At 41.8% G+C, this 25,226-nt stretch overlaps 1 protein-coding gene across 1 annotated transcript in view; it reads right to left on the bottom strand.

Annotated features, from left to right (window-relative positions):
• Positions 1-25,226, bottom strand: part of LOC109930121 (inactive ubiquitin carboxyl-terminal hydrolase 54) — a 64,076-nt gene that overhangs the window by 12,396 nt on the left and 26,454 nt on the right. Inside the window, exons 7-15 of the mRNA XM_048616209.1 lie at positions 25,046-25,208; positions 20,922-21,092; positions 18,945-19,052; positions 18,125-18,815; positions 17,298-17,431; positions 7,700-7,873; positions 4,112-4,231; positions 3,105-3,270; positions 883-2,396 (exon numbers count right to left, since the gene is read on the bottom strand). Of these exons, the coding sequence (XP_048472166.1) occupies positions 883-2,396; positions 3,105-3,270; positions 4,112-4,231; positions 7,700-7,873; positions 17,298-17,431; positions 18,125-18,815; positions 18,945-19,052; positions 20,922-21,092; positions 25,046-25,208 (3,241 nt within the window). The remainder of the gene's footprint in view (positions 1-882; positions 2,397-3,104; positions 3,271-4,111; positions 4,232-7,699; positions 7,874-17,297; positions 17,432-18,124; positions 18,816-18,944; positions 19,053-20,921; positions 21,093-25,045; positions 25,209-25,226) is intronic.

The raw sequence follows: 25,226 nt of genomic DNA, 5'->3' as shown, positions 1-25,226 counted from the left end.
GGCAATTCATTTATTGCAAGTATTAGTCCACTGAGTCTTCCCAGAACTGCTTCCGACACACATCCTTCCATAAGTATGATGACCAGTGCTGTACACAGTACTCCAGATGTGGTCACACGAATACTCAGCGTTTGTTTGAATGGGTTTCCTCTCTTTTCTGATATTAACACCCACTCTTCATCAATATCATTTCTCTACTATGATAAGCACTCCCTTTACTTTTTGCTTTAGGGCACCTTTATCAGCAGTTTCATTTACTCCTCCTCCCTCCTTTTTCCACATTTCAAAAACCTATCAATTTTCCAGCATTCTTTAGATGCAAAGAAGAGTCATCCTGAACTAAAAATGTTAATTGTTTCTCTCTCCACAGATACTGCGAGAAATGTTCAGTTTCTCTAGCATTTCTTGTTCTTGTTTCAGATTTCAGCATTCGCAGTGCCTTGCTTTCGTAACAATGATATAAGGTCAGGGGGTGGTGGTGGTGGTGAGGTGAGCGGGAAAGCTTGGTGATCAACTGTACCTAGAGATTGATAAATAAAGAATCCTTCTTTTGCAGCTTAATCTGTTCTGATTACACAAAGGATTTGAAACTAAAGAGCCAGGCAGCACAAGGATTCCATGTTATGACTAGATATGATGAGTAACCCAAGAGTGTTGGATGATTAAACTTCAGCCTATCATGGTCATTGACTTTCCCTACACTTATAAGCACATCCCAGCAAACCCTGTTAGTCCAACTGAATCATGTGGCTTAAACAAAACACTTAATTGAGAAACTGACAATTAATTATCAAACACAATGTAAGACAAACTTGAATCTTGATAATAATGGCCAGAAGATTGGAACTGTGGTTGCTTGCTAATTGTGTTGAGCTGCCTCACCTGGTTTAGTGTTGCTTTGTCTGGAAGTGTTCTCAGCCAACGGTCTCCCTGGTGAATATCTGGTATTCTCAGAAGCCTGCAGACTTGCTTGATAGAGCGATTCCAGCTCTGAAAACTCCAGTTCCATATTCTGATTTGTATCCTTAAATGGTTGTATTTCTTGCTTTCCATGAGCTCGTGTGTTATTTTCTTGGCTGCGCAGATTACCATGCAGGTGACGCTGTTCATTGTTTTTGTAATCTGACTGTGGAATATAATGTTCTCTATCACCACCGAACCTTCTATCTACAGGCACAGAAGTTGTACTGGTAGAAAGCTCATTTTGCTGCCTCACTGGTACAGACCTGTCCTTGGGACTAGTTTCCCTAAAAAATGATTGGACAGCACTTTGGTATCTCTGTCCACATGTCTCATCTGTCTGAGCATCAGGTGGAAAACCTGAGTCTCTGGAGTAACGGTATACTTCTCTTGCAGCAGCTTTGGTGTTTGCTAGGTAAGTAGATATAGATGGAGTAACAGATACCTCAGCTTTATAGTCCAAAGGTCTGTGAGAAACCTGGGGAGAATACAAGCCTTCAGAAGACCATTGTGCACTGCCCAACTGATCATTACCTTGAAGAGCTCTCACCTTTTGATCCAAAGTCAGAGGTGGCTGGGATATTTCTTGATCAAATTTCTTTGGTGGAAGATCTGAACATGTACTGCTGTAATTACCTTCTTCACTTCTCTGACCCAACTTAACATTTAGCCTTTGTAACTGTTGTGACATTGACTTTACATTAACTCTGTCAACTGCTGTTTTGGTCTTGGATGAACAGGCACTGTCAAACTCCGTTGAATTCAAATCCAATCCTAAATCACTTCTATTTGACTGATAAGGAGGAGATTCGGCAGGGGACCAGTTCAAGCTTGTGGATAACGAAGCTGTACATGGAGAAATTTTGGTATCTGTTGCATTAAGTTGACTTGAATTACAGTATTGAGAAGAATAAGTACTGCTGTTTGAATAGACACCTATTTCATCTTTTTGAGTTAACACTTGCATGTGGAGTGATGGCGATGGAAATGTGTAATTCATGTCTCTATATTCAGCTGTAAGCAATGGCAAGGAACCATGTTTGTTTATTGTTGGTTTATGGTTGAATACTGAGCAGTCCAATTTCTCCTTCCCTTTTACTGGTTCATCAATATTCTTCAGCTGATGTTTGGGTATTGCAGAGGTCTCTTTCACCTTCTCCCCAGGGAGAAAAGCTGGAACCCAACTGCAGTTGTTTGGAGATGGAAGCTCGGTGGTACATCTGGCAGACAAGTTTTGCTTCAGTTCAGAAGCCAATGAAGTGGAAACTTTGCCATGCAAATCCGATTGAGAATCATGTAACCTGGATGCATGTTGAGTAAGTTGATGATGGGAGGCTGACAGGACTAGGGAAGATTTGGGCCTGTTATCTGGTTCACCGATGGGTTCCATTGCTCTCTCTGATATTAGCAGTACTTGGACCTGGCTAGCCTGCACACTGAAATAAAAAGATTGTGTTATTTTTAAAGTTGAATAGTGGAAATAATTCAATACCAGTGCTAAACACATACTGTATGTTCCTATCAATAGATGCAAGCTGTAAATAAACACAATATTTAAAATCTCACATCAGCATTTAGTTAGTTACTCCAGTATAATTACACTATAATATACTCACAGTATAATTTTGAATTCACTTATTGTCCAACCTTAAGGAATTGTTGCTGGGCAAAGTGGAAATGTTAAGAATCAAACTTATGGTTAGAATTCATGAAAAAGATAAGATTCTGTAAAATCTTTCTGCAGTAGAATCACGATACATATTCTAAACATCTCCTACAAAAGTTGTCGTCACGAGACAAGAAATTAAGTTCATCTTTAAAGCATTTACCAATATCACAGAATACTTCCTACAAGTCACCCAAATTTATTGAAGCATGACTAATACCAATACTTGTTCCATTGCAATTTTAATACCAAAAGTAATCTATTTCTGTACAAGTGACACAGTATTTCAAACAAGTTTAGGACAGTCCTTTCAAAAAAAGGCATCAAAATAAATACACACTTTGGACAGTTACTGAATATTTTGTCCAAAATTTATTTTCTATAATAAATAAATCCTATTTTCAAGGCATTATTTGCAGTCTCAGTGCTCAAATAGTTTCCATCTAACATTTTGTTCTTCTTGAACCTAAATTACTACCTTTTGCATTCAGTCACGGGGATCCCCAGTGGAGGGGAGTGGATGGATTGTTGCATGCGCTCCTGCAGACTTCGAACCTTCTTCATGCAAACATGGAGCTTCTTATCAGCAAGGGCTTTGGTGTGTGTGATGGCACTGCCTTCATGCATAGCAAGTCTTAGTTTAGCTAAAATGCAAAACAGCAGAAAAAAAAATGCACAGGCAGACCCAAACAACATGCAATTGTAAAACAGAAGTATGAGAAACTCACAAAATGTTCCGATGAAATGTTAAGCAGTGATTTGTAACAGCAATGTGATTCAGCTTTAATTACAAAAAGGGTGTTTTACACACAAAGGCAAATGTCACATCAAGTGCTTATTAAATCACATATCTGGCAAAGAATATGCATAGCCACACAGCTAAGCGAATGTCAAAGAAAAGTGAATGAGTGGTATAATCACTACTCTGGCCCTCAAAAGCATAAAAAGAAAAAAAGTGAGCGAGAAGCATATTTATCCAGTTTATTGCACTGAGAATCTGTATTCTCAAGCAAAATCCGGCAGAATCAGTGTTAAATTGCCAGTTAGATTAATTACTGTAAGTAGTATTTAAGAAAACTTTAGTTTTTGTACATATTTGGCTAAAACCAAATATGGAATTAAAAAGAAAGCACCATTTTGAAAAGGTGTCCAAGAAAGGAGCATTTTAAAATATAACCACATTTTGAACTTGATTAATGAGAAAAACCTTTGGTTCAAAGATTATTTAAAATTTAGAAATTGATATGCATTACATTACTAAAAATAAATTCCACACTAAAAATTGTGAAATAATTTCAAGCCAATTTTGATGTTTAAGGAACTAATTTCCAAATAGGAACATGACATGCATAGAAAGTAGTCGTCAGTAACTGGCAGGTTTTGCTTCAGTTTCTAGCTAAATTAAAAGCTTTTAGTGGGTAAATATCATAACTAGTTAGCAGAGCATTTAGCCTGCGAGCAGCAGAGGCAGTTAGGCTTACTTACACACAGCTTCATTGCAGAGACTGAGCGCTGCAGCCAAGTCATCCTTTTGTTCAAGACGGAAAGACTGTTCTAATAGAGAGTCTACCTCCTGCAATGACCTCTCAAACTTGTCTGTCTTCCCTGCAGAAGCAACAGCAAGTTTATTTTTTAACATGCACTGGTTTAAAGAACGTTTACTAAGTATTATGAACATTTTGCAGTTGCAGAAATTTGTTACGCAACTTGCTTTTTCAAATCAACAATTTTATTTATATTTTATCATTAATAAAGGCATGCAATCTTGGATTTTTCTCAATCTTAATTGTCAATTATTTTGTTGTTTGAAAAAGATAGTAATTTCAGATTGCTGTTTTCACCTGGAGCAGAAAACATCTCTCACCAAAAAGCAACTGAACTCAATCTGAAACAACAGCAACAACTTGGTGAACTCAATCTCATGTCATCTCACTTTAAACGAATAGTCCTGTGTGGTTTATAGGAATATGCAACTTCAAACAACTGCAGATTAGCAGCAAATACACCATTAGGCAATTCCAAGCCTATTTCATTCTAAAATACTTCCTGAAGGTACTACCACAGACGATTTGTTTTCTTCTGTACAGACTTCCAAGGTCCACAACTCAAGAGATTTCTGAAACCGGAAGTAATAACCTGCTCAGTCACACCCAGTTTGGGTTCCGCCAGAGCCACTCAGCTCCTGACCTCATTACAGCCTTGGTTCAAACAGGCAAAAGAGCTGAATTCCAGAGGGGAGGTGAGGGAGAGTGACAGCCCTTGACATCAAGGCTGCATTCCACCGAGTGTGGCATCAAGCAGCCCTAGCGAAACTAGAATCAACACATATCAGGGGACAAACTCTCTGGTGGTTGGAGTCATAGGTGACACATAGGAAGATGGTTGTGGTTGTTGGAGGTCAATCGTCTCAACTTCAGGATATCTCTGCAGGAGTTCCTCAGGGTAGTGTCCTCGCCCCAACCATCTTCAGCTGCTTCATCAATGACCTTCCCTCCATCATAAGGTCAGAAGTGGGGATGTTCACCAATGATTGCAAAATGTTCAGCACCATTCGTGACTCCTCAGATACTGAGGCAGTCAGTGTTCAAATGCAACAAGATCTGGACAATATTCAGGCTTGGGCTGACAAGTGGCAAGTGACATTCATACCACACAAATGCCAGGCTATGTCCATCACCAATAACAGACAATCTATCCACCGCCCCTTGACATTCAATGGTGTTACCATCACGGAATCCTCCACTATCAACATCCTGGGGGTTATCGTTGACCAAAAACTCAACTGGACTCACCACATAAACACATTGGCGACAACAGCAAGCCTGAGGCTAGGAATACTGCGGCAAGTAACTCACCTCCTGACTCCTCAAAGCCTGTCCACCATCTGCAAGGCACAAGTCAGGACTGTGATGGAATACTCCCCACTTGCCTGGATGAGTGCAGCCCCAACAACACTCAAAAAGCTTGACCCCATCCTGGACAAAGCAGCCGCTTGATTGGCACTACATCCACAGGCATCCACTCTCTCCATCATCGACACTCAGTAGCAGCAGTGTGTACCATCTACAAGATGCACTGCAGAAATTCACCAAAGATCCACAAACAGCACCTTCCAAACCCACGAACACTTCCATCTAGAAGGACAAGGGCATCAGATATGTGGGAACACCACCACCTCCAAGTTCCCCTCCAAGCCACTCACTATCCTGACTTGGAAATATATCGCCGTTCCTTCAATGTCGCTGAGTCAAAATCCTGGAATTCCCTCTCTAAGGGCATTATGGGTCAACCTACAGCAGATGGACTGCAGCGGTTCAAGAAGGCAGCTCACCACCACCTTCTCAGGCAACTAGAGATGGGCAAGAAATGCTGGCCAGCCAGCGACGCCCACATCCCACAAATGAATAGGAAAAAAAACCCAGAAGTCAATGCTTCAGCACATGCATTGGTGTGCACAAACTGTCAGAGCGACTGTGCGGCCACGCAGCTGATAAGGAATATAGGTTTGGAGTCACACGTAGGCCAGACTAGGTAAGGACAGCAGATTTCCTTCCAAATGGATGTGGTTTTTACTGACAATGCCCCCAGAACATTTTCAGGGACTCTGGATTACGAGTCAAATTACATTACCATTATGCCGCTGCCTCCCCTACTTGCTTAGTGTAAAGTAGTACACTCAACGATCCAGCAGGTTCCTTGGAACAATAATCTTGGAAGGTCTGCAAACTTATTTGTGCTAGCTTGATCAGCAAAAGAATGCAGCAGCTGTAGTCTTGGAACATAAACACATCTTTTGATGTGTTAGTAGACAAGGACATTACAACAGTGTTATCAGAAAATCAAATCAGCATCAGCACTATTAAAATGAAATTATTCTCATAGCAGTGAGAAGGAAGGAACATATATTGTAAGGCTGCAAAACAAAGAATTAAGAAAGAAGAGCTCTGGTAATAGTGCAAAATGTGAGGCAGAAAAATGTGATTTTAAGTCTGAAGCTCAATTTATTCTTGTGCTTTTCCTTTATCCAGCTATTCATATGACTCAAGTTGTGACAGTATAATAGTAGACATATAGCAAGATTAGATAGGCCTGTATTCTAACTGTAATGTAATCCAATGCTGCTTATTTGTATTTTCACGTGCACCTATGATCATTTAAATGTGAAAATAGAGGGACTTAAATAACAAAGCGAATTTCAAATGATTGTCTATGTACCCCCTAGGAAGCACCAATATGACACTGCTATGTAAAGTAGTTCTTATATTTTTATATGTATATTTTCATATTTTTTATAAAATATTTCATATTTTCTTCATATATTTCAGGTTCACACTTACCCAACTTAACATTGCTATTTTATAGCAACTTAGGAACTTACTGAGCCTTTCATATTTGAGAAAATTTTAAAAGCTAGCATGTTATGTTTTCAGATATTGGAGTCCTGCTCACTAACATCACAAAACTGTCTTCTCTTCAAGGTTTAGTGAATAAAACCCAAGAGAAAGTCCTTCCCTATTTCATAGATCCTTTCAATAAGTGGGGGTACACAGACAGTACAGGATTGATACAATTATGTTGATGATAATGGTTTAATAATCAATCACAAAAAGGATTAATTAACTCCGTGGGTTAGTTCACTTAAGACAGTAAAATACATTGGCTAGAGTTATGGAGCAGCGTAGACTGGAGTTACGTGTCAGGACCATGCTGAATCGCCACACAGTTGACATTGTATAAATTGTTTGGGCAATTGAATTTTTTGATGAGTAATTTCCATACTCTTGGAATCCTCTTAAATTGCCCAATAAAGTTGGATAATTTGGAGTGCTCACTTATGCTTAATAGCTGCTCATGCTAGGAGGATTAAAAAGTGACTCTAATTTCTGGTAACCATGAATCTGATCTCCAACTCACAACTGATTGCTTCATTTATAACCAAGACCTCTGACAAAATCTCAACAAACACACCTACCCCCGGCCAATACAGACCCAAGACCTTATCTTGTGCCTGCCAGACTGACACTTCCTCTTTCCACTACACACCGCCACCCCAACGCCTTGCCAAACACTCACCTTGATTTTGTAGCTCATCTAAATCCATGAATTTGCTTGGTCGGGGATTGAATACCATAGTTGCTTCCCTTTCCCTCAGTTTCTTTCTTCTTAGTTCCTCTTCTTTAGTTTTCCTTTTAATCTCCTCTTCCAACTCATCCAATTCACTTCGCACAGGATGACTGTAGTTTTCACCTATGTGAAGCAGATTTAACGAATGACTAATAAAACAATACAAATTTGTTTATGTATACATTATTTTTCTCCACTCAAAAGCATCAAGACTAAGATGTAGATGCAAAGTGATCTGCAAAAGAAGCAAATATAATATGAACAAAATAATTTCTCTGACACTGGGTCAGGTCACACTGCCTGAAAGTGCTGGAGTCAGATTCAATTAAGGCACTCAAGGTGGGATCAGATGTTATTTAAATTGAAACAAAGTGTAATGATACAGGGAAAAGGCACAAAGTCATAATGCAGAGCTGGCGCAGACATGATGGGCCAAATAGCTGCTGCACCAGAACACACCAGTAATTGTGACAGGTGAGTGGAGGAAAACATGGATTTAATGTATTTAAATTAAATGTTGCAGCTCAGCAGTTTTAAGCTAGCAAACACAAAATAAAATGAGAACTTTAAGTGGCCTAACCTATTTGATGTACACTAATATCATCACCCTAGCAAAATTAATGATGATTTTAGTTGTTTAAATTAATGGCTAAAGAAGCTCAGCAAAGACTGCCATCATTGCAAAATACTCTGTCCAATCCGAAGGCCACAACAGGTTACTGGCTTAAGTGACCCACCTATAGATATGGTGTTAGGTTCTGGTATGAAATATTTGTGGGAAGAACAGACTTGTTTTCTCATCACTTATATTGATCATTTGTCAGAGGCAGCTACTGAATTGCTCCTGTAGGAAAACGATCAGCCAAAGACCGCTGGCCAATTTATAAGGATTCAGGGTCATGGATGGTGTATGAAACAGAACCTCAACATGTAGTAAACACATCCCAGCAGATTTATCACTAAAATTTTCTTTTTTTGCCTGAATACAGTACAACATGTTTCAAACAATTTTAGTCAAGTCGGAAACTGGTTCAGTTATTGAAAAATAAATTGTGTTCATGTTTTGTGTAAAATTCTATACTCAAAAGGTTGTAAAATCTTTGGAAATCCTTACCTTCACAGGTTATGCATGTCCTGTCATGGAATACATTTAAGGCTAAGATAGACTTAAAGCTTGCCCTATCCATTCAATAATATCATCTCCACTGGCAGTCCCTAAGGGTTGAGGATGACTTGCTTCCACTCCAGGGGTTTGGATTCTATGGTGGTTGTCTAGTCTAATCCTGGAGCTACAGATGCTGTCCTTCAGGTAGGGCAGATGGTGTTTGAGTTGGGAGGACCTCCCTGGATTCTGCACACTTCTGGTCCCCACACACACCCCACTTGGTGATGCTCAAAGTGGTTGGCAGCTTCGCTGATTTTCTCCAGGTAGTGGCTGTCCTGCATAATTTTCCAGCTCCTTGCTAAGTTCCAGCAACACCCAAATTGGTTTTATTTCAGGAATGACTACAGTGTAAATAATCACTAGAAACCAGAAAGTCAGCCATTATAGCTATAAAGCAGAATGCTTTTAGTTGCTGAGGATATCTGGCAACAGTTTGGGTATCTGTTCCAAATAAGAACATTAAAGGAAACTATTTTTTTTCCCTCATCTCCATTCTAAATGATCATTCATTTACCCTGAAACTCCACTCCTGTTTTGTACTGTTTTTTAAAAAGCAGAACTGAAGAGTCCTAATAACTTTTCAGATTTACTCTATTGAAAAGAAAAGCAGTGAAAATCTGCAATAAATCTTTGGCAGTGGTGGGGGTGAGAATGGGAGGAGGATTAATGATAGCAAGGAGGATTAATAATAGGGAGGAAATTACAGATTAAAAATTATACATATCAATTCCATTTATTTGAGGTATGACTTGCATGTCAATGTATAATATTGGTTTCACTTAAACAAAAAAATTGCTACAGATCACACCAGACATTAGCTTGAATGTTCTATCTGTCGACAGATTTGCAGAATCTCATTTCCTACAGCCACCATTATGAAACCACTTCAAACCTGCTGCAATTTCCACCTCATTAGCCATGCAGGGCAGTGTGAAAGCAGATTGGAGGTAAATCATATCATTTATGGTAGCACAAAGAATGACTTTGAGAAGTTCTGATGGAAACATCAAAATGTTCAGGTAATCTTTGAGGCCACTTCAAAGGTCAGCCCAGATGTCTGTGATGCTGGATTCCTGCACATCTCATCGAGCAACCCCAAACCATCTCATGAGCAACTGTATCTCTCTGAAGTCCAAACATGACAGGCACTACAGCCCGAATGCAAAATATAACTTTCTCATATCCAGCTATGAGCTAATATTTTTGAGCAGCTGCTGTGGCAAGTTGCAGAGTTTGTTCATTGGTTACATGTTAGAAATCCTCTTTTATTCTGATGAAATGAACCACAGGACAGGTTGCAACATGCTACCCAGCGATGTTCCTGACTCCAAGATCAATCACTGGGTGAATAAAGCTTTCAAATACTTAATCAAACTTCCACACAAGTGACTTTCACTAAGGTACAATTGCTGCTTTCTCCCTCTAAGATGCTCAGTGGATGAAGTGTGGTCTGAATGAAGTAGAGGCACTTGCTGTAGGAATTCACCACCACTAGATGGTGCATGTGTCTTTAGCAGTGAATCATTCACTACTCCAGTTCCGTGGCTGTAGGACCTGGCTGGCAAAACAAGTAAAAGACCAATTAAACATCAACCAGCACCACCTAGGAATCTGGACAGCATTGGGTCAGTGTGAGTGACTTAGCAAAGTAGTCATGTCAGTGAATACTAACTCTGGGGACAGCTGTGGCATATCAGGAGGATTAACAGAAACAGGTTCTGAGAAAGGGTCACCGGACCCGAAATGTTAACTCTCATTTTTTCTTCACAGATGCTGCCAGCCCTCCTGAGCTTTTCCAGCAACTTCTGTTTTTGTCAACAGAAACAGCAACAGGTATGGCTTTGCGTAGAATTTATAAAGTATATGTTGTTAAAAAGTGAACTAAAATTATTATAGTCAAAATTTCAGTATCTGGGGGTCCAGAATAATGATTTCGAGCTAAACTATTAGGGAGCTATAATCTAGTTGACACGAGACAAAGTTCAGGATATACTTCCCAAAAAGTTGAAAAATACTTGTACGTTGTATGTATGCAGTGAACAGCAGCTATGTCAAGTGGAGCCACTAGAACAGCACCACAGTGCAGCCACACTACAACCGAGTATTCTACTAATCCTAAATAGAGTATCTTTCCTGTTAGCCTGGCAATCAACTTCAAGTTTAAAAACAGGAGTTAGGTCCAAACTAAGTTGTAAACATCCTACTAGCAGGATGGCCTGAATGAAGTTGAGGAACTAAAGTGCTTAGCTCTGGTAACATTCTACATGCATATCATTTGTGGATGGTTTGTTTCAGTAGTGCCAGCTGACCACATTATCGTACAAGCAATTTCCTGGCATTTGATGTATCTCAGTGAAAGCTGAGGTGGCTAAAAAAGCAGCAGCACGACAGACCATAAGACTAACAATGGAATTCTTGAAATATGTAGTATGGGGTGGCGAGGAGAAGAGAGAAGGGGGGAGCAGAGTTAAAAAACAATTGGTGTAACTGCTGTGCCATACAAGTGATTTTAACAATTCAAAGTGCACAAATCCAGAAGACCCAATTACAGATGCGTTTGAGAAAAAGCGGAATAAACACGAGGAAGCAAGATTGTATTGATAGGTGAAAATAGATAAGGGGAGGCTTGAGTGGAGCACAAATGGCAGCATGGATTGATTGGGTTAAATGACATGTGCTGGATCATCTATGTTAAGCAGGAGATTGTTGAACTCAATCCCTACAGATGTCCTGGTAGCTGTCATGAGTATATGCAACTTCAGTATGTCTGTTATGAAAAGTCTGGTCAAAATCATGAACTGCTGCAAATATCAGAGTTGGTTAAAAGAACATTTGATAAATGCAAAGAGGATAAGTGGTGACAGAGCATCATCCTGTTGCTCTGCAACAGGACATGAAGTCAATTTGGGATAACAAGGTGTGGAGCTGGAGGAACATAGCAGGCCAGGCAGCATCAGAGGGGCAGGAAAGCTGGCGTTTCAGGTCTGGACCCTTCTTCAGAAATGGGGGGGGGGGGGGGGGGCTCTGAAATAAAGGGGGGGGGGGGGGGGTCGGTGAGAGAAGGTGGATAGTGGAGCAGATAGGTGGAGAGAAGACGGACAGGTCAAGAAGGTGGGGATGAAGCTAGTAAAAAGGTGAGTGTAGGTAGGAACAAAGAACAAAGAAAATTACAGCACAGGAACAGGCCTTTGGCCCTCCAAGCCTGTGCCGGCTCAGATCCTCTATCTAAACCTGTCGCCTATTTTCCAAGGATCTGTATCTCTCTGCTCCCTGCCCATTCATGTATCTGTCTAGATACATCTTAAATGACGCTATCGTGCCCGCCTCTACCACCTACGCTGGCAATGCGTTCCAGGCCCCCACCACCCTCTGCATAAAGAACTTTCCATGCATATCTCCCTTAAACTTTTCTCCTCTCACCTTGAAATCGTGACCCCTAGTAATTGAGTCCGCCACTCTGGGAAAAAGCTTCTTGCTATCCACCCTGTCCATACCTCTAATGATTTTGTAGACCTCAATCAGGTCCCCCCTCAACCTCCGTCTTTCTAACGTAAATAATCCGAATCTACTCAACCTCTCTTCATAGCTAGCGCCCTCCATACCAAACAACACCCTGGTGAACCTCCTCTGCACCCTCTCCAAAGCATCCACATCCTTTTGGTAATGTGGTGACCAGAACTGTACGCAGTATTCCAAATGTGGTCGAACCAAAGTCCTGTACAACTGTAACATGACCTGACAACTCTTGTACTCAATACCCCGTCCGATGAATGAAAGCATGCTGTATGCCTTCTTGACCACTCTATCGACCTGCGTTGCCACCTTCAGGGTACAATGGACCTGAACACCCAGATCTCTCTGCGCATCAATTTTCCCCAGGGCTTTTCCAGTTACCGTATAGTTCGCTCTTGAATTGGATCTTCCAAAATGCATCACCTCGCATTTGCCTGGATTGAACTCCATCTGCCATTTCTCCGCCCAACTCTCCAATCTATCTATATTCTGCTGCATTCTCTGACAGTCCCCTTTACTATCTGCTACTCCACCAATCTTAGTGTCATCTGCAAACTTGCTAATCAGACCTTCCTCCAGATCAATTATGTATATCACAAACAACAGTGGTCCCAACACGGATCCCTGTGGAACACCACTGGTCACAGTTCTCCATTTTGAGAAACTCCCTTCCACTACAACCCTCTGTCTCCTGTTGCCCAGCCAGTTCTCTATCCATCTAGCTAGTACACCCTGGACCCCATGTGACTTCACTTTCTCCATCAGCCTGCCATGGGGAATCTTATCAAACGCCTTCTTGAAGTCCATCTATATGACATCCACAGCCCTTCCCTCATCTATCAATTTTGTCACTTCCTCAAAGAATTCTAATCAAGTTGGTAAGACATGACCTTCCCTGCACAAAACCATGCTGCCTATCACTAATAAGCCCATTTTCTTCCAGATGTAAATAGATCCTATCCCTCAGTGTCTTCTCCAGCAGCTTCCCCACCACTGATGTCAGGCTCACCGGTCTATAATTACCTGGATTATCCTTGCTACCCTTCTTAAACAAGGGGACAACATTAGCAATTCTCCAGTCCTCCGGGACCTCACCCGTGCTCAAGGATGCTGCAAAGATATCCGTTAAGGCCCCAGCTATTTCCTCTCTCGCTTCCCTCACTAACCTGGGATAGATCCCAGCCGGACCTGGGGACTTGTCCACCCTAATGCCTTTCAGAATACTCAACATCTCCCCCCTCCTTATGCCGACTTGACCTAGAGTAATCAAACATCTGTCCCTAACCTCAACATCCATCATGTCCCTCTCCTCGGTGAATACCGACGCAAAGTACTCATTAAGAATCTCACTCATGTTCTCTGACTCCTCACATAACTTCCCTCCTTTGTCCTTGAGTGGGCCAACCCTTTCTCTAGTTACCCTCTTGCTCCTTATGTACGAGTAAAAGGCTTTGGGATTTTCCTTAACCCTGTTTGCTAAAGATATTTCATGACCCCTTTTAGCCCTCTTAATTCCTCATTTCAGATTGGTCCTACTTTCTCGATATTCTTCCAAAGCTTCGTCTGTTTTCAGTCACCTAGACCTTATGTATGCTTCCTTTTTCCTCTTTGCTAGTCTCACAATTTCACCTGTCATCCATGGTTCCCTAATCTTGCCCTTTCTATCCCTCATTTTCACAGGGACATGGCTGTCCTGCACTCTAAATCAACCTCTCTTTAAAAGCCTCCCACATATCAAATGTGAATTTACCCTGAAACATGTGCTCCCAATCCACATTCCCCACGAATTTTGCTATAGTTGGCCTTCCCCCAATTTAGCACTCTTCCTTTAGGAGCACTCTCATCTTTGTCCATGAATATTCTAAACCTTACGGAATTGTGATCACTATTCCCAAAGTAATCCCCCACTGAAACTTCAACCACCTGGCCGGGCTCATTCCCCAACACCAGGTCCAGTATGGCCCCTTCCCGAGTTGGACTATTTACATATTGCTCTAGAAAACACTCCTGGATGCTCCTTACAAATTCTACTCCATTTAAACCCCTAACACTAAGTGAATCGCAGTCAATATTGGGAAAAATAAAATCTCCCTTCACCACCACCCTGTTGCTCCTACATCTTTCCATAATCTGTCTACATATTTGTACCTCTATCTCACGATTGCTGTTGGGAGGCCTGTAGGACAGCCCCAACATTGTTACCTCACCATTCTTATTTCTGAGCTCTGCCTCCTGCTCGAGTCCTCCGTAGTGCCCTCCTTCAGCACAGTTGTGATATCCTCTTTGACCAGTAATGCAACTCCTCCACCCGTTTTACCTCCCTCTCTATCCCGCCTGAAGCATCTATATCCTGGGATATTTAGTGGCCAATCTTGACCTTCCCTCAACCAAGTCTCAGTAATAGCAATAATATCATACTCCCAGGTACTAATCCAAGCCCTAAGTTCATCTGCCTTACCTACTACACTTGTCGCATTAAAACAAATGCGCCTCAGACCACCGGTCCCTTTGCATTCATCATCTGCTCTCTGCCTACTCTTCCCCTTAGTCACACTGACTTCATTATCTAGTTTCTTACAGGCTTTAGTTACTACCTCCTTACTGTCCGCTAACCTCCTCATTTGGTTACCATCCCCCTGCTACATTAGTTTAAACCCTCCCCAACAGCGTTAACAAAAGCACCCCCTAGGACATTGGTTCCAGTCCTGCCCAGGTGTAGACCGTCCGACTTGTAATAGTCCCACCTCCCCCAGAACCGGTCCCAATGTCCCAAAAATCTGAACCCCTCCCTCCTGCACCATCTCTCAAGCCACTCATTTATCCTGCCTATTCTTTCATTTCTACTCTGACGAGTACGTGACACTGGTAGCAGTCCTGGGATTACTACCTCTGAGGTCCTACTTTTTAAACTTGGCTCCTAACTCCCTAAATTCTGCTTCTAGGACCACATCCCATTTATTACCTATATCATTGGTGCCTATATGCACCACGACAGCTGGCTGGTCACCCTCCCCCTTCAGAATGTCCTGCAGTCGATCTGAGACATCCCTGACCCCTGCACCTGGGAGGCAACATAGCATTCGGGAGTCTCGTTTTTGATCACAGAACCACCTGTCTACTCCCCCTACAATTGAATCCCCTAGGACTATAGCCCTTCCACTCTTTTTCCCGCCCTTCTGTACAGCAGAGCCAGCCATGGTGCCATGAACCTGGCTACTGCTGCCTTCCCCTGGTGAGCCATCTCCCCCAACAGTATCCAAAACGGTATACCTGTTTTGGAGGGAGATGACCGCAGGGGACACCTGCACTGCCTTCCTGCTTTTTCTGTGCCTTTTGGTCACCCATTCCCTTTCTCCCTCAGCAATCCTAATCTGCGGTGTGACCAATTTGCTAAACGTGCTATCCACGACTTCCTCAGCATCGCGGATGCTCCAAAGTAAGTCCATCCGCAGCTCCAGAGCAGTCACGTCATCTAACAAAAGCTGCAGCTGCACACACCTCCTGCACGTGTAGGAGTCAGGGACATCAGCCACATCCCTGAGCTCCCACATTGAGCAAGAGGAGCAAAACACGGGTCTGGGATCTCCTGCCATTTTTACTCTTAAGCTTAACTTAGTCCTACTATAATATTAAATAATAGATAAATGAAATGGAAATATTTTTACCGATCAGTCTACTTACCAGCACACGATAAAGAAAAAAGAAAAACCTTACCTTATCAACACAGCACAGAGTCTTTTTTTTTTGGTTAGAGGAGGAGGGTGGGTGGGAGACACTGCACGTGTAGTGTCTCGGGTTTAGCCACTGCCCAAATAGATCAGTTCACTCACCTTCCCAGAGCACAATTCGACCGCTCCCACTCAGCTCCGCTGCCGAAATGAAGAACTTACCTTCTCGGCAGCCCCCTGGTCCTCGCTCTAACCGCTCCCGCTGCTGCTGCAAAAATGGAGGTTGGGATGGGGGTTGGTCAGTCAGGAGGGAGGGGTGGATAGGTGGGAGGGAAGACAGACAGGTCAAGGAGGCGGGGACGAGAGGTGGGGCTGGTCTTGGGATGAGGTTGGGGGTGGGGAAATTTTGAAGCTTGTAAAGTCCACATTGAGACCATTGGGTTGTAGGGTTCCAAGGCAGAATGGGGAGCTGTTTCTCTAGTTTTCAGGTGGCAATTTGAATGCTTCTCCTCCTTCTTGATACAAAATAAAATAAGCCTGAGTCAATTCAGTCCAATTCCTGATAAACCAAGACACAAAAATGCTTGAAGGTCACGTCAGGACAGCTTCTGTCGGGTGACAGAGATACAATTCCCTCTGGCATTAACAAACCCATATAGGTCAATTCCTTAGTAGAGTAGGTTTTCCATAATCATTGGCTATTGAAACAGAACTCAGGTTGAAGCCCAGTAGAAAGGAACATTGCACTATTCTTGTAAAGATATGGTAATATCTAATACAAATTACTAATCATTGGAAGAGATGAAATGGAAGGATTTTCCCAATAGGCACATTTTCTCAGAACTACTGATTAGCTGAGCTGAATCAATGAGTCCATATCATGAGTCAGGGAACACGGCTTCGTTTTTAAATTTTAAAAAATCAACACCCAAGCAACAGTTATTTCTTCAACAAAATGATGATCAAGCCTATCAGGAAATGTTTTAACATCTTATTGCAAGCATGTTCAAACAAATAACACACAGTCCTTTTAACACAAACATCTGACAAAAAACTTCAAATTTTTGAAGTAGCGAAAGGGGAAAAAGTTGATGCCATTTTATAATGACATCCTAGGCAAGCAAAACACAGTACACTTTCAATCCAATTTACCTCCATTGAAAAAAGATGCACAGTATTATGGTACAAAAGATTTTCTTACTGAAACTTTGCTGCATGTTCAGCCAGCTCTTCGAGGCTGCTGTCAATTCCTGCTGTAAAGCATTGCTACTCTTTGACTTGGGAACAGTTTTCCATGAAGGACCAGAACTGATGGGTTTCTTGGCATTTGCTTCCCTGTAAGTAGAGCAGAACATGCCATATTTCAATGAAATTGACATTCACTGTACAGCACACATGTCCACTTAGACAGACTATCAGATAACAGCAATTATCACTGGTATATTGGAAGTGAAAACAAATTGAGGCTGCAGGCAAACAGAAGGATAATATTCCAATGGAGGTCAAACAGCAGGCATAAAACAAGGCTGTATTTTTATGATCATCCATATTAGGAAGGTATAATTTATTCAGTTTGTACATGTAGAGTCATTGTGATGGAGCAATGCTTCTAACTTGTAATATTAAATTAAATGGTTTATATCATGTAAACTAAAAGATGCAAGCCCTGTTTCCAAACAAAATTAATTCATGTAGGCAATATGTGTATTAACTATTGAAAATGAGAAGTTAATTATTCTTCAATATGATCTGCCAGTCAAAGAATCCCATGTGTTATTATTCTGGAACGAAGAAATATGCAGCCCACATTAATTGTATGTAATACTTGGCTGTACACTTGGTAAGATTGAAGATTTTCAAATATTGATAATGGAAAAATTATGTATCCCCAAAATTTTGAACGTTAATACAAACTTCAGAGGCAATTTCTGAAAATATCCGTTTTAACGTACAGTGTAAAGCAAAATGAAATAATGATCTCCAGCTCCAACAGTCAAAAAATGCTAAGTAATCAGAATACTGATTTACCTGAAAGGATTGGTACTCGAGTTTTGTACTCCACCAGGAATCCCATCAGTAACTGAAGTATCCAAACTTATTGGACTGTTGCTATTGCGCTCACTGCTCTCGTAGCCAGACTCCATTCTCTGAATGAAACATTCATTTTCTCCCGAACTGTGGATTCCTGTTTGTTGCACACTTTTACCAGGATACCCAGCCTTTTCATATCTGTCATTACTTATGTTTACCCCTTTTCCTTCATTCTTTGTGTTGTCCAGTGTTAAAGCAGCACTTCCAACTCCAACTGAACTTTCAGTCTTATTGTGGTTACAATCTTTTGCGTCATCCTCGGATGTTGTATTTAACTGCATGTAACGTGGAACCCTCCTTTTCTCTTTTGCGAAAATGCTGTCAATATTGAGAACCTCTCGTTTGGGTTTCCACAGGTAGGTTTTTGACCTGCTCGATGAGCTTGATTTGGATTCACTGCTGGTGCTTTCTGTTTCCCAGTCTCGTGACTGTCCACCTGACATTCGAAGACCGTCATTATCTACAGGCTCTGTCATTTTTGCTGGCAATGATTTGCTGTTACTTGGGTCTTGGTTATGGGAAGGTCGATTATGAATTATATTGCTCATGGTTTCTCTGAAGTCCTTTAATCTACTAGTAGGTGGTTTTGGTCCAGTTCTTGGGGCTTGCTTCTCTTTCAGCGTTTCACCTACAGACATGAAAGACAAAGGCTGAAGCATGCACAGGAGCAACACCCCACTCGCAAGCACTCACTGCACTGCACTTACAATTTATGGCACTTTTGCAACAGGGGCTCGAGACAGATTTCTTTCCTTACCTTCACTATGATAACCACAGGATGGAACTTCATCGGATTTCTCAGTCTTCCCTCGATTATCAGGGTGCCTTGGTCGGCTGGAACTCCGTCTTCTTTCCACCGAAATCCCTTTTTTGAAAGGAGGTTTATAATTAGATTCACTGTCTGTATGATGTCCTGAGACAAAATATCAATTTCAAAATAAAAGGAATAACTTTTAAAGAAAGAACTGAGCAAGACAAGGAAAACTCATTTGACTCTGCGCCCCCAACTCACTGACTAATATAATATTCCGAATAACAACAATAACATGACCCATGGTGCATGACCATAACATTTTTGCATTATCAAACAATAGTGTTGATGGCTGGTAATTATACTATAGTTAGTGATCTCATATTTGTCATGCATTGAGCTCTCCTCACTACCAATATAGGTTTTGAGAGCAGATAAGCATCCACAAACATAACGTTTCAGTAGCTGTTTCAGATTTCTGTGAAGATTTTCCTAACTATATCTTCCTATCTGTATAATCTATTCCAAGCTTCCCGAGTCATGTTGCATTTGTGTACTAAATATTACATTACGAACAATTCCTATCTCGGAAACAAAAAAATGCCCCCTCAAAGTAAAATTGTATACGCATTAGCAGAAGTTTTATCTTTAAGAAGAACAATCAGCCATTTGCCTGACATGCAATGAAATCCCATCATCACGGCCAAAGGCGTTCAACCCGAATAACCGATAAATTCGCACCACCTCACAATTTGTGCCCATGTCTGAGTCTCTTCAGTTAGGCTTCCTACCACAAAGTAATCCAAACCGATGTCACAGATTTGCACTACTTTGTGTTGTCCTGTCTGTGGTCCAAGTGTACCTCCTTTCTCTAATCTTATTCACTATTAACCAGTTCAGTGGAATCACTCACACTTGGCTCCACTATCCCATGATGAAAGCAGTGGTATCTGCAGCAGTAATTTCTCTTTCTCTGCAGCTTTTGCACGTGTGCAGTTAACACCCAGTTCAATCTGTCCATTATTTCTGTGAACTTCTCCAGGACCTCTGTGCTTGTCCATTACCTAGTTCTGGATTAGTCATGTTTCCTTCAGTTGTAAGACTGGCATTACAATATAGTCTTTCACAAAAAAATAGTCTGGCCACAAAATCTACGCATGTCATTATTTCCAGCATCCTCCCCAGGTGAGCCAAAACCTTTCAACCTTGTCGACTCAACGTACCCTTAGCTAAGTGTCAGATGCAATATCCTCATCATTACAACGGTCAACTCGTTTACCCAAAAGCTACTTGTTGAGTCTAGGCACCATCTATTTTGAATATACACCAGAGTATATTCAACATGTGCTGGGTTACCTGCAGCCCCTTCAGAAAAATTTCATTTCCCAACAACAGGTTCCCCATTCCCTGTCCATTAACCTGCCATGTTTACCCCGCCACAGCAAGCAGTGAACAATTTAACATCATCAAAACCAACAAGTGAAATGTAACTGATCAAAGTGCAGCTAACAGACATGGTAGTTAATTGTTATAGTGACCAGATTACTGACATCAAAATAGTTCAAGGCTTTATGCAGATTATTTTGGCTGATTCCACTATTTTAATCCCAGGTGCCGAATTAATTCCACACAACAAAAGACTGCATTAGCTAATTTGTTTGAATTTATGCATCACAAGTTAAAAAATTGAAAATTCAAGTTTCAAGCTCTTCAATGGGACATGTATTCACAAAATATTATTTATATCTCAAAAGTGTCTAAAAAAAAATTCTAAAGGCTCAGTGAGTTGGCAATTTAAGAGAACTGGATCAACTTAATTTCAGCTTTTATTACACTTCTATTTTCAGCATCCACTGTAAAAACTTCCTTTGCTGAAATTACAATCCTATATTACCTTAATTTAGTGCATTCTGCCAGGATCTGTACTGTGAGAAATTGATTTTCTGTTCTTTGGGCTACATTTCAATTCCGAATTTATAGTACCTGTATCCCTGCTGCTTTGGGAGGCTGTATCATTCTCCATGTTATAAATCACTGTACCCGTTGAGTCAGAGGAGAAACAGCTGACCGCAGACTCATGATGACTGTGTTTGTAATGGTAGCTGTCATTAGAAGAATCTGTCCTGCTGTCACTCGATATAGATGGTTCTCTTCCTACAAAAAGAAATGCCATAAAATCATGATTCAGTAAGACTATCCACAACTCATCGCAAATTGCTATTACACCGGCCATCTAAATTGGCTTTGGATCACCAGTTTTGGCAAACATTTTCAAGTGAGTGAAATTTAGCAGAGGGAACACAAGTCTTTTTACTATACAACAATCATGCATCCATGAACCAATTCTTAATCTACACACAAGGCTTTCAAGCTCTGCAATTTAAGGGAAGGCTTCAAAAAAAAGGTAAGGCCTCTTTGTAGGTTACGTGGAACAATCCCTCTTCCGTACCTACACTGGCCCTAAACCCCACCTCTTCCTCCATTACATTGATGACTGTATCGGTGCCGCCTCATGCTCCCACGAGGAGCTCGAACAGTTCATCCACTTCACCAACATCTTCCAACCCAACCTTAAGTTCACCTGGACCATCTCTAACACCTCTCTCACTTTCCTGGACCTCTCTGTCTCCATCTCGGGCAACCACCTAGAAACCGATATCCATTTCAAGCCCACCGACTCCCACAGCTACCTAGAATACACCTCCTCCCACCCACCTTCCTGCAAAAATGCCATCCCCTATCCCCAATTCCTTCACCTCCGCCGCATCTGTTCCCAGGATGAGGCATTCCACTCCCGCACATCTCAGATGTCCTCGTTTTTCAAGGACCGCAACATCCTCCCCCTCAGTGGTCAAGAACGCCCTCCACCATGTCTCCCTCACACCCCGTCCCCGCAATAACAACCAAAAAAGAATCCCCCTCATCCTCACGTACCACCCCACCAACCTCCGGATCCAACGCATCATCCTCCGACACTTCCGCCATCTGCAATCTGACCCCACCACCAAAGACATTTTTCCTTCCCCACCCTTATCTGCTTTCCGGAGGGACCACTCTCTCCGTGACTCCCTTGTCCGCTCCACACTCCCCTCCAGCCCCACCACACTCTGCACTTTTCCCTGCAACCGCAGGACGTGCTACATGTGCCCCCACACCTCCTCCCTCACCCCCATCCCAGGCCCCAAGAAGAATTTCCACATCAAGCAGACGTTCACCTGCACATCTGCTAATGTGGTATACTGCAGCCGCTGTACCCGTTGTGGCCTCCTCTACATCGGGGAAACCAAGCGGAGGCTTGGGGACCACTTTGCAGAACACCTACGCTCGGTTCGCAATAAACAACTGCACCTCCCAGTCGCAAACCATTTCAACTCCCCCTCCCATTCCTCAGACGACATGTCCATCCTGGGCCTCCTGCAGTGCCACAACGATGCCACCTGAAGGTTGCGGGAACAGCAACTCATATTCCGCTTGGGAACCCTGCGGCCCAATGGTATCAATGTGGATTTCACAAGCTTCAAAATCTCCCCTCCCCCTACCGCATCCCAAAACCAGCCCAGCTCGTCCCCGCCTCCCTAACCTGTTCTTCCTCCCACCTATCCCCTCCTCCCACCTCAAGCCGCACCCCCATTTCCTACCTACTAACCTCATCCCGCTCCCTTGACCTGTCTGTCCTCCCTGGACTGACCTATCTCCTCTCTACCTCCCCACCTACACTCACCTTTACTGGCTCCATCCCCGCCTCTTTGACCTGTCTGTTTCCTCTCCACCTATCTTCTCCTCTATCCATCTTCTATCCGCCTCCCCTTCTCTCCCTATTTATTTCAGAACCCCCTTCCCCTCCCCCATTTCTGAAGAAGGGTCTAGGCCCGAAACGTCAGCCTTCCTGCTCCTATGATGCTGCTTGGCCTGCTGTGTTCATCCAGCTCTACACCTTGTTATCTCAGATTCTCCATCATCTGCAGTTCCCACTATCTCTAACTATTAAAGGTCAGCGTGCAGAAATCAATTAAAAGGAAAGAGAACCCAAACATTGTGCTTAGCGAATAAACACTTCATACAGATTTTACCCAAACTTCAGTTTATATCATTTGGAAAGTCACAAATCATAATTAAGTAATTCTCAATCTCAAGACTCTAAAATAATAATAGAAAATCAACAAAGAACAGTAATGAAAGGTTTGTAATCTTCCATTGTGAATTTATTGGTTTGGACAGAGATTGGACAGAGATTGGACAGGACAAATGTAGGGTAACAAATGAGCACAAGTGTAACATACAGTTAACAACTTCTCCTCCTTCACTAGTGTCAGAAGTACAACTTTTACTTGAGTGCAATTCCATTGGCACCTGTTGCCCTGGGATATATTACTTCTAAGACAGTCTCTCATTCTTATTGTAGTCTTATCAGTCAGTGCTGTGATCAGGCCTGATTCTGTCAATGTCCAACATTCTCCTGTGAACAACTCGTGCCTGGCTTGTGGATCACAGCCCAACCAACACTGTAGAGGATAACTGAAGAGCAAGCTGAAACCTAATAACAGCACAGATTGGGATCAAAATGATGCATCTCAGGAACAATGGCAGTGCATCTAACAATGGTGCATTTTTAGCGTATTGTCAAAGTTTTTTTTTGTGGGCATTGCCTAACTCTTTCTATTTTATGACTGCAAACAAGCAGATGATTTGCTCCCATGATCTCATTGATAACATTCTGAACAACTTTCAAAAAAAAGCCTGAGGAAATTTCACGAATTTTTTTAAAACAAAGGAAAGTACTGCTCACGTTCTCACGAGTGATGTCAAATATTCCCAAGAACAAACAAAATTTCTGTCGACAGTTGGTGAACATTTGAAAAAACTGATGGTTTACATGCCTTGTGAAAACAAAGTTCACAACATAAAAGCAACATTTATACTTCAATTTTTAAGAATTAATTCATGGAATACAGTCAGTGATCATAAGGCAAGTATGTTTTGCCCATCCCTCTTTTCCTTTGAGTCATTGGTGGAGACTCACCTTCATGAACTGCTGCAGTCCATTTGGTGCTGTTAGATAGGGAAGTTCAGGAGTTTGATCCCATGACTATGGGAATCAACTACTGTTCCTTCAAACTGGGAGGATGTGTGGTTTGGAAAAGAATTTGGAATTACAGCACTCTGACATTCCTATTCCTCCAAACATCCATGGAGAGTCAAATTCAACCAAAAAGAGACTTTATTCACTCACGAATAATCATACAATTGTAGAATGTGACAGTATAGAAGCAAGTTATTTTGCCTATTTAGTTTTTGCTGGCTCCAACAGCAGTTGAGCAAGTCCCAATGTCCTGCCTTTACACCAAAGCCCCAAAACTTTTCCCCCTTTAGTTTCCCCCCTATAGTTGTCTTTTGAAAGTGAAGAATGTACTAGACTGCATCTATCTTTTAGATAGTACATTCTGGTTCTAAACATCCGTTAGACGGAAAAAGGTTTCTCACGTCATTGCCGGATCTTTTGCCAATCACTTAGCACTGATTTAACCTGTCCTAATGTCTCTAATCCACTTACATAATTGAAGTTCCTCATGCTGGAATCATTCTCATTCAACTTTTCTGCACTTTCCCTAATGCTTTCTTTCCAGAATTGCGCACACTACCTCAGTTGAGATAAATGTAACTTCCCGGATTTTGGACTCGATGTCTCTATTAATAAAGCCTTGAATGCTGTGCATTTTTAACTGCTCTTTCAACCTTTCCTGCTACCTTCAATGTTTTATGTACCACTGCTCCTACACCCTCTTTAGAGCTGTAGTCTTTATTTTACATTATCTGTGTTCTTCCTACCAAAATGAATCACTACTTTTCTGTATTTAATTTCATCTAATTATTGTCTGCCCATTCCTCCAAACTATGCCCTTTTGAAATTTTACACTATCGTCCCCACAGTTCACAATCTGCCCAGATACCTCGCGATCTTGTAAACCTCCACCAAAATTCTGCTCAATGTTCTTTTCTCCAAGGAGAACAGCCCAACTTCGCCAAATTATTCAAGTAACTGAAGTCACTCATCCCAGAAACTATTCGTAAACCTTTTTAATGTCTTTAAAATTATATGTTATAATTACCTGAATCTTCACTGTCATAACAGGTCCTGTACTGATGAGAATCTGCTAGGGACAGATCCTGCACAGATACAGGAGTGCCTCTTGGATCTGCATATAGTAGTAGTAACGGTTGATAGTGGCTCTTAATGCATCTGGTCACTACGTCCTTCCACTTGGGTCCAATCTAAATTGAAAGTATGAA

This window comes from Rhincodon typus, chromosome 34 (assembly GCF_021869965.1).
Source record: "Rhincodon typus isolate 14 chromosome 34, sRhiTyp1.1, whole genome shotgun sequence".
NCBI classification, from domain to species: domain Eukaryota; kingdom Metazoa; phylum Chordata; class Chondrichthyes; order Orectolobiformes; family Rhincodontidae; genus Rhincodon; species Rhincodon typus.
Note: the sequence above shows the minus strand (reverse complement) of the source record. Positions and strands in the feature narration are given on the sequence as shown.